Here is a 10,191-nt window from a genome sequence, read left to right as displayed (position 1 = left end):
TGAGTGTAAAACACCACTGTGTATGACACCATGTTTTATGTGTGAGAGTGTAAAACACCACTGTGTATGACACCATGTTTTATGTGTGAGAGTGTAAAACACCACTGTGTATGACACCATGTTTTATGTGTGAGAGTGTAAAACACCACTGTGTATGACACCATGTTTCAAAGAGTTCCACAAGCTGCAGAACTTCTAGGAGTATGTTCAGTGACTGTATATTGGTATATATATTATAGAACAATAGTAATAAACAATTTTTTGTATTGTTTGTTTTTGTAAACAAGTTTTGTAAACAATATATTGATAATTATGTTTGTGTGCTTATTGTGTTGTATACAACGAGTGTATATATGTACATTGCACCTTACTTTGGTCTCATAGGCCACATAAGTTATGTGAAAAAATAAAATAGTGAAAACAACAACAAACCTTCAAATACAAGTAAACTAAAGTTTACGGGTGAGCAGCAGTCGCCGCTGTTGCCATAAGTGGCTCATTTTCTGCAAACTTCATGCCTCTATATCTCGGTAAGTACTGATGGGAAAATTTTTTTGGGGGGACTAAAACAATCAGAAAAATAATCTTAACATTTTCATAAGATTTTTTTTTTTTTCGAATATTTTGCGACACCAGGAGACACTTCAGGATTGGGCCCTTCGACAGTCAAAGGGTTAATGACTGAAAGGAAAGATGTATAAAAAAAAATAAACTTAAAACATGGTTAATATTTAAAAGTCCTAAATAATGACAAAACTGCATTTTTAATCAAACTTTCCCAAATAATTTTGTAGCCTAACTATGCATTACGTCTTTATGCTGTTCTGCAGACTTTTCTCATTTTCCTTGTATTTTTAGAAATGTATAAAAACTAAATAGCATATACAGGAAGGTCCCACTTGTACAGCAAGTTAGGTTCCAGGGTACTGCTGTAAAGCAAAAATTGCTGTAAAGTGAAAACAGCCTTTTTCACTATCAAATGCATATATAAGCCTGATAACATGTTTACACTATCATAAGGAGCAATACAGCTAGGCCTAAAAAATGCATATACAGTACACACATTACTTACATTAAAATATTTTCATCCTTTGAGTGAATACATGTATATTTATTGTAGGAAGTCTCAATAAATGAAGAATGGGTGTAACTGAAAACCGTGGCATTAGCAAATCATCATAAAGCAAAGCGCTGTAAAGCGGGACCCACCTGTACAAGACATTTTCATCTGTCAAAGATCTTCAATACTAGTAAGCACTCATTCACTGCAATATTCATTTCTCAAAATTTGTGATTGTGTATGAGCTTGATTATTAATTAATCAATTTATACGAATTTCGCACATTATGCACCAAGTTATGATAGCAATTTTTACATTTTTTTTTATATTTACAAAATATATTTCTATGCCAAATTTATGAAAACGTAATGTTTAATAAAACCTCCAATTATTTTTTTTTTCTTTTTAACAAGTCGGCCATCTCCCACCGAGGCAGAATCACTGTTTTTGCAGAGGTGCTCAGAAGACAGTTTAGAAGCATATACATTGGACCCCCAGTTTACGATCAGCTCCCAATGCGACCAATTATGTAAGTATATTTATGTAAGTGTGTTTGTATGTGTATGTTTGTGGGTCTGAAATGGACTAATCTAATTCACAATATTCCTTATGGGAACAAATTCGGTCAGTACTGGCACCAGAACATACTTCTGGATACTGGCACCTGAACATACTTTTGGAATGAAATAATATCGTAAACCGGGGGTCCACTGTACGTATGAAGATACACAACATATCCCTCCAAACTGCTAATATCCCAAAACCTCTCCTTTAGAGTGCAGGCATTGTACTTCCCATTTCCAGGACTCAAGTCCGGCTATATAAAAATAACCGGTTTCCCTGAATCCCTTCACTAAATATTACCCTGCTCACACTCCAACAGCTTGTCAGGTCCCAAAAACCATTTGTCTCCATTTACTATCTAACACACTCACGCACGCTTGCTGGAAATCCAGGCCCCTCGCCCACAAAACTTCCTTTATCCCTTCCCTCCAACCTTTTCGAGGATGACCCCCACCCCGCCTTACTTCCTCTACAGATTTGTATGTTCTCCAAAGTCATTCTACTTTGTCCCATTCTCTCCAAATGACCAAACCACCTCAACAACCCCTCTTCAACCCTCTGACTAATACTTTTATTAACTCCACACCTTCTCCTAATTTCCACACTCCGAATTTTCTGCATAATATTTACACCACACATTGCCCTTAGACAGGACATCTCCACTGCCTCCAACAGCCTCCTCGCTGCTGCATTCACAACCCAAGCTTCACCCATATAAGTGTTGGTACTACTATACTTTCATACATTCCCTTCTTTGCCTCCATAGATAACGTTTTTTGACTCCACATACACCTCAACACACCACTCACCTTTTTTCCTTCATCAATTCTATGATTAACCTCATCCTTCATAAATCTATCCGCCGACACATCAACTCCCAAGTATCTGAAAACATTCACTTCTTCCATACTCCTCCTCCCCAATTTGATATCCAATTTTTCTTTATCTAAATCATTTGATACCCTCATCACCTTACTCTTTTCTATGTTCACTTTCAACTTTCTACCTTTACACACACTCCCAAACTCATCCACTAATCTTTTGCAATCTTTCTTTAGAATCTCCCATGAGCACAGCATCATCAGCAAAAAGAAATTGTGTCAATTCCCATTTTGTATTTGATTTCCCATAATTTAATCCCACCCCTCTCCCGAACACCCTAGCGTTTACTTCTTTTAAAACCCCATCTATAAATATATTAAACAACCATAGTGACATTACACATCCCTTTCTAAGACCTACTTTTACTGGGAAGTAGTCTCCCTCTCTTCTACACACCCTAACCTGAGCCTCACTATCCTCATAAAAACTCTTTACAGCATTTAGTAACTTACCACCTATTCCATATACTTGCAACATCTGCCACATTGCTCCCCTATCCACTCTATCATATGCCTTTTCTAAATCCATAAATGCAATAAAAACTTCCCTACCTTTATCTAAATACTGTTCACATATATGCCTCAATGTAAACACTTGATCTACACATCCCCTACCCACTCTGAAACCTCCTTGCTCATCCGCAATCCTACATTCTGTCTTACCTCTAATTCTTTCAATTATAACCCTACCGTACACTTTTCCTGGTATACTCAGTAAACTTATTCCTCTATAATTTTTACAATCTCTTTTGTCCCCCTTCCCTTTATATAAAGGGACTATACATGCTCTCTGCCAATCCCTAGGTACCTTCCCCTCTTTCATACATTTATTAAACAAAAATACCAACAACTCCAACACTATATCCCCCCCCCCCTGCTTTTAACATTTTTGTCATGATCCCGTCAGTTCCAGCTGCTTTACCCCCTTTCATTCTACGTAATGCCTCACGCACCTCCCCCACACTTACATCCTGCTCTTCTTCACTCCTAAAAGATGGCATACCTCCCTGGCCAGTGCATGAAATTACCACTTCCGTTTCTTTGTCGACATTTAAAAATTCCTCAAAATATTCTCGCCATCTACCCAAAACCTCCATCTACCCATCTACTAACTCCCCTACTCTGTTTTTAACTGACAAATCCATTCGTTCTCTAGGCTTTCTTAACTTGTTTAACTCACTCCAAATTTTTTTCTTATTTTCATTAAAATTTCTTGACAGTGCCTCTCCCACTATCATCTGCTCTCCTTTTGCACTCTCTCACCACTCTCTTCACCTTTCTTTTACTCTCCATATACTCTACTCTTCTTATAACACTTCTGCTTTGTAAAAACCTCTCATAAGCTAACTTTTTCTCTTTTATCACACCCTTTACTTCATCATTCTACCAATCACTCCTCTTTCCTCCTGCCCCCACCCTCCTATAACCACAAACTTCTGCCCCACATTCTAATACTGCATTTTTAAAACTATTCCAACCCTCTTCAACCCCCCCCCCCCCCCCACTACTTATATTTGCACCAGCCCACCTTTCTGCCAATAGTTGCTTATATCTCACCCGAACTTCCTCCTCCCTTAGTTTATACACTTTCACCTCCCTCTTGCTTGTTGTTGCCATTTTCCTCTTTTCCCATCTACCTCTTACTCTAACTGTAGCTACAACTAAATAATGATCCGATATATCAGTTGCCCCTCTATAAACGTGTACATCCTGGAGCCTACCCATCAACCTTTTATCCACCAATACATAATCTAACAAACTACTTTCATTACATGCTATATCATACCTTGTATATTTATTTATCATCTTCATAAAATATGTATTACTTATTACCAAACCTCTTTCTACACATAGCTCAATTAAAGGCTCCCCATTTTCATTTACCCCTGGCACCCCAAATTTACCTACTACTCCCTCCACAACATTTTTGCCCACTTTAGCATTGAAATCCCCAACCACCATTACTCTCACACTTGGTTCAAAACTCCCCACGCATTCACTCAACATTTCCCAAAATCTCTCTCTCTCCTCTACACTTCTCTCTTCTCCAGGTGCATATACGCTTACTATAACCCACTTTTCACATCCAACCTTTATTTTACTCCACATAATCCTTGAATTAATACATTTATAGTCCCTCTTTTCCTGCCATAACTTATCCTTCAACATTATTGCTACTCCTCCTTTAGCTCTAACTCTATTTGAAACCCCTGACCTAATCCCATTTATTCCTCTCCACTGAAACTCTCCCACCCCCTTCAGCTTTGTTTCACGTAAAACCAGGACATCCAACTTCTTCTCATTCATAACATCCACAATCATCTCTTTCTTATCATTCGCACAACATCCACGCACATTCAGACTTTTCACTTTGACAATTTTCTTCTTGCTAGTTTTAGTAATTATTACAGGAAAAGGGGTTATTAGCCCATTGTTCCTGGCATTTTAGATGACTTTTACAACACGCATGGCTTACAGAGGAAAGATTCTTATTCCACTTCCCCATGGATATAAAAGGAAAAGTAATAAGACCAAGAACTATTAAGATAAAATCAAAGAAAACTCAGATGAGTGTGTATAAATAAACATGTACATGTATGAGTAGTGTGACCTAAGTGTAAGTAGAAGTATCAAGACGTACCTGTAATCTTGCATATTTATGAGACAGACATAAGACACCAGCAATCCTACAATCATGTAAAACAATTACAGGCTTTCGTTTTACACTCACTTGGCAGGACGGTAGTACCTCCCTGGGTGCATAATGAGAAAAAAAAACTTTGACCGTGTTTTTGGATTAAAACAGCGACTTTGCACTGTATTTTCGTATGGTATTTATTGTTATATTCTAGTTTTCCTGGTCTCATTTTATAGAATGGAAGACATATTACAGAAATTGAGATGATTTTGACTGGTTTTACAATGGAAAGTACCTTGAAATTGAGCTCAAAGTAAAAGAAATGTTCGATTTTTACCAAAGTTCAAAAGTAAACAAATCATGCCAAGCGTCCAATACACGTCAACTGGCGAGTCTAATATTCTTCCACAAGTGCGCTGATATTATTTATACCATTTCTACACTAATGCAGTAGTCTGCATAACAGTAAATCTTCTATTTTTTGTGAGAATAAAAATTCAAAGTGAAAAGCAAAAGAATGTAAGAGGGGTGTGGGGACGTGACTAATGAACAAAGGAAATGTTATTTTAGTGCCAGGAATGTCTGTCTTGTTTATTCTGGACCCTATTTGGAAATTGGCATCTTTTGAAATGTGTGTGAAATTGAATAAATTGCTAAATTCTGACCACTGTATTGGATAGTTGAAATCGGTAAATGGGTGGTTTCTTGTACTCATTCGATAGAAAAAATGGAGTTCTAGCAAAATCGTTATGATTTTTGTCGACTAGTACACTGGAATTGGCCGAAAATAGGGTTCCAAGTGGGCAAAATCGCCGATGCGTAAACATCGTCGAGACCGCTAACTTCGCGAGAGCATATTATTATTATAATCAAAAAGAAGCGCTAAGCCACAAGGACTATACAGCTCGCGAGAGCATAATTCAGTAAGTTTTCCCATCAAATTTCATATTTTTGGTGTCATTATGATTGGGAAAAGATTCTCTATCTTTTCATAAGAAAAAATATTATTATTTTTTTTTTTTTTTTTGAAATTTGGGCGACCCTCAGAACAAGTCTTGGAGAGGGTCTGAGGACCCTGAAAGGGTTAATTATGGTGTCTTATGTCAAGTAGTGTCAATTGAGCACCTGTGCAGTTGAATTTAAAGTCTGAGGAAAGTGTTGCTACACAAAACACAAAGGCTAACTGTTGCCAGCCAATTTGCTTGATGCATACACGTTAGGGCACACCAATGTTTACTTTAAATAAATTTTAATGAAGATTACCAAATCTTCCAACAATGCAATGTGAACATTGGGAAGAACAAGATAATGACAGCAAACAAAAACCTAGGCAATGAAAGATTGGATTTCAGACTGGAGGGGACATGGAACTCAAAAATGCACTAAGATATTCAGGAATGGACTTGTTGGCAGATGGGTCCATGAAAGATGAAGCAAAGCATAGAACTGATGAGGAAAGGTGGGTACTACATTGAGGCATCTATAGAGAATTTTATCCACAGAGGCAAAAAGGGGAATGTGCAAGAGTATAGCAGTACCAACACTTATGTGGGTATGAAGAATAGGTTTTCAACCTTTTAACTGTGTCCAATGTACTAGTATGTAGGTGATGACTGACACATACTGGTATGCACAATTTTTGTCTTCAAATGTGCACCTGCCAATATTTTTTTTTACCTCAGCCCAGCTCAATAGTTTGGGTCTCGTACAACCTCTTCATGCCTTCAAAAAAAATGTAAAACCAAGCAGGTTCATGCAGTGCATCATGGGGAAACTCTGCCTAACTAGCATAAGTAAACAATGAAACCAGGACCTGGTGTTCCACCACCAACTTCCCCAACAGCAATATGGAACAGCCAGAAAGAAGTCTTTTTCATTGCAAGTTTATTACAATTTCACGATATTGACAGTAGAATTCAGCCAATAAGCACACTATGCAGATTTAACCTAGAATAATCCAATATAATCAAACAATGTGACTTGTTCCATGAAAAGTATACTTTGAAAAATGTAGCATCATAAGATTTCTTTATATAAATATACGTGTTACAGTATTCTTGAAGGCACACAGGCTGTTACTTTATGCCTATAAAACCCCAGATATTCCCTCAAACGTAAATAATTAAACAGGATAGCCCAATATAGTCAATGTGACTTATTTCCAAGTTTTGAGGAGTATTAAGGCTTGAAATAAGTGTAAAATCACAAAAAAATTATTTGATCTAATTTATACTGCATATTCAGTGAAGCAATATCAGGATTCATTTTTTCCACAAAGCACCAAAACACCTTCAAATACATCTAATATCATAAGTAGGGTACATTATGTTACACAAAAACAATAAATACTGAAAAAATTCATTTGGCATCAATATATTTTAAAACAAATATCACTGGTGCATTTATGCCGCTGTTGCCAACTTGCGATCATTCTTTTGGCAATTTCAAAACTCCATAAAATCTTAAGTTTTATTGGTTTCCATTAATTTTAGTCTTATATGATTCATAAAAAATGCACTCTTTCAATCTAAGATTTTTTTTTTTCCCCAAAAATTTTTACCCCACATACAGGAATTTTAATTTCTGAGCATGCCACAACTGAGAGGTTAAAAGTCACGAGGAGAAGGTTGGAAGCAATGTAAACGTATACACAAAAAACCCGCACATAGGAGAAAAACTTAATCAGTCATAAGTTTCTTTCTCCTATGTGTGGGTTACTTGTGTATTGCTCCAGACACTGTATTGTGCCTTTTTGTTCTTAACGGAGATATGCTTGAAGACAAGGTGTCACAGCGAGAAGGTTAGAGGTAATGGAGGTGTGTTCAAGGAGTGTGCTGTGAATATTAGGTAGAGATTTTGGAAACTGGAGACTAGAAAAAGGTGTGGAGTTACCAAAGAATTATTTAAGCAAGTTGAGAAGGGGTCATTTGAGGTGGTTTGTAGAGGATGGAGCATAAATGACTAGGATGATGTATAAATTTGGAATGGAGGGAAGGAGGTAATTGTCCCAGGCAAGGTTATAGGGAGGGCAGGGGGTAAAGGGTACTTCCAGTGCTAAGGGTTTGGAAATCTAACAGGAATGTGAGAGTGCATTACATAAGTGGAGGCAAATGGTTTTTATGATTTGACATGCTGTTGGAGTTGGAGAAAGGTAACATCTGTGGAGGGATTCAGGGAGACCAATTAACCAGACTGAAGAGTCCTAGAGGTGGGAAGTAAAGCTCCTTCACTCTGAAGGAAAAGTGGATACAGTATTGTAGTTCAGAGGACCATCTAAACTGTTATGTCAACATACATCCGGTAAGACAAATTGAATGAGTGACAGTGAAAGTTTCCTCTTTTTTGGGTCACCCTATCTAGGTAGGAGAAAGGAATTTTAAACCACCCAACTCAGAATATGTATAGAATTAGCAAGTGGTTATAACATTACTAAGAATTTATCCTCTTTATGAAGTCTTAATTTTTTTTTGCATAAAAATAAGTTCTGCAAACTCAACTATATCACAACTTTCTAATGTTCATTCATAATAAAAATACTGTCTTTATTAGTCAATATTTTTCCATTAACTGATTTCTTTACAAACCACTGCCTCTGCACAGCATACTTAAGCTTCAAGAAAAAAAAATTTACAAGAGGAAAAGTTATTACCTCCACATTATCTTTAAACAAGGCTTATGTAAACACCCTTTGCACAAGACTAAGATGTTGTCTTGCTCATGTGTATACAGTCATCCATACAAATTAACAGGCTACTGTGTTAGCTAGCCATTTCAATTATCCAACATGTTAACCAATAACCAACAACGAATAGATTTTTCCAATTATCTAACGTTTTTCTTGCTCAATGGCTTTCCCTCACCCAAATGATCACTTTCTTATCAATGTCAATATTAGCCAAATTAGTGTAATATATTAAACATGTGCACTCTTAACAGAAAACTAACCTAATTCTGTAACAATTATTCAAATTTAATTTTACATTATTAGCAGTGTCTACTTTTGCAGGACCTCTATGAACATACCTCTCCCACAAATTTGTAGAAACAGTAGATTTTTTCTTCAAGAAAAGAATGGCCATGCTGTTCATCCTATAATGCATTTGTCACTATCCCTTTTCCTCATTTTTTTTTTATGCATTAAGAATTATCAGCGAAACCTTTTCATTTATGGCAAAATACAACCATTCAGTTCATATGGAGCTGAGCCTTTATAAAGCGAGCCTCTATTTCCACACTTTTAAGATTAAGTGTTTTTCAACAGGGATTCTACTTTGTATTCATGAGACTACACCTATAATCAGGAACTAATTCTGAGATCAAAGAGCAATATTCAGTAACAATACAGTATTAGCACTGGATGACCCTGAGCTAAAACCTACTTCCTCACAAACATGCAAAAAATCACAACTTTATTATTATTACTGTATGGTACTAAACTGAAAAGCACCAGGTAATGAATTTTGTTCAGCAGAAAATTAAGGATACTGCAGTAAGTTTCATATAATAACCATAACCTTTTCTGTCTGCCCAGATAAACTCCCTTTTTACAGTTCAAAATAGAGATAATATACATTCCAGAAAATATGAACATTTTCAACAAGATACAGAGAAGTTCTTAGGTTAATCTGTGTGTAATTTAGTGTTGAGATTAAAATATTAACTTCCAAGAGGAAAACAATTTGACCCTACCTGTAGCATTTCTGACAGTTGAAGTGGATATACATCCTCATACTGTAGTAGTGATGAGGAGGGAGGTATAGTGTCAGCTTGTACTTCACCATGTGATTGTAGCATGGAGCGAAGATGAAGCTTGAGATAATAATCCTAAACAAATGATAGCGGAGGGAAAACACGAGTGATAAATAAAATACGATACAAAAAATTCTCCTTACATACTAGTAACAGGGAGCTCAAAATTTTTTTTTATTATTTATATATATATATATCTTCCATTCAACACACCAGCCGTATCCCACCGAGGCGGGGTGGCCCAAAAGGAAAAACGAAAGTTTCTTTTACATTTAGTAATATATACAGGAGAAGAGGTT

General features: G+C 36.5%; 1 protein-coding gene across 2 annotated transcripts in view; it reads right to left on the bottom strand.

The window, feature by feature from the left end:
- Positions 1 to 9,991, bottom strand: part of LOC128696333 (DAZ-associated protein 2) — a 70,906-nt gene extending 60,915 nt beyond the window's left edge. Inside the window, exon 1 of one of the 2 annotated variants that reach the window (XM_070092356.1) lies at positions 9,833 to 9,991. In XM_070092356.1, coding sequence (XP_069948457.1) covers positions 9,833 to 9,937 — 105 coding nt within the window. In that variant the 5' untranslated portion in view covers positions 9,938 to 9,991. The remainder of the gene's footprint in view (positions 1 to 9,832) is intronic. The other variant, XM_070092357.1, reaches the window with a different exon arrangement.
- Between the last annotated feature and the right edge of the window lie 200 nt (positions 9,992 to 10,191).

This window comes from Cherax quadricarinatus, chromosome 39, assembly GCF_038502225.1.
Source record: "Cherax quadricarinatus isolate ZL_2023a chromosome 39, ASM3850222v1, whole genome shotgun sequence".
Lineage (NCBI taxonomy): Eukaryota > Metazoa > Arthropoda > Malacostraca > Decapoda > Parastacidae > Cherax > Cherax quadricarinatus.
Note: the sequence above shows the minus strand (reverse complement) of the source record. Positions and strands in the feature narration are given on the sequence as shown.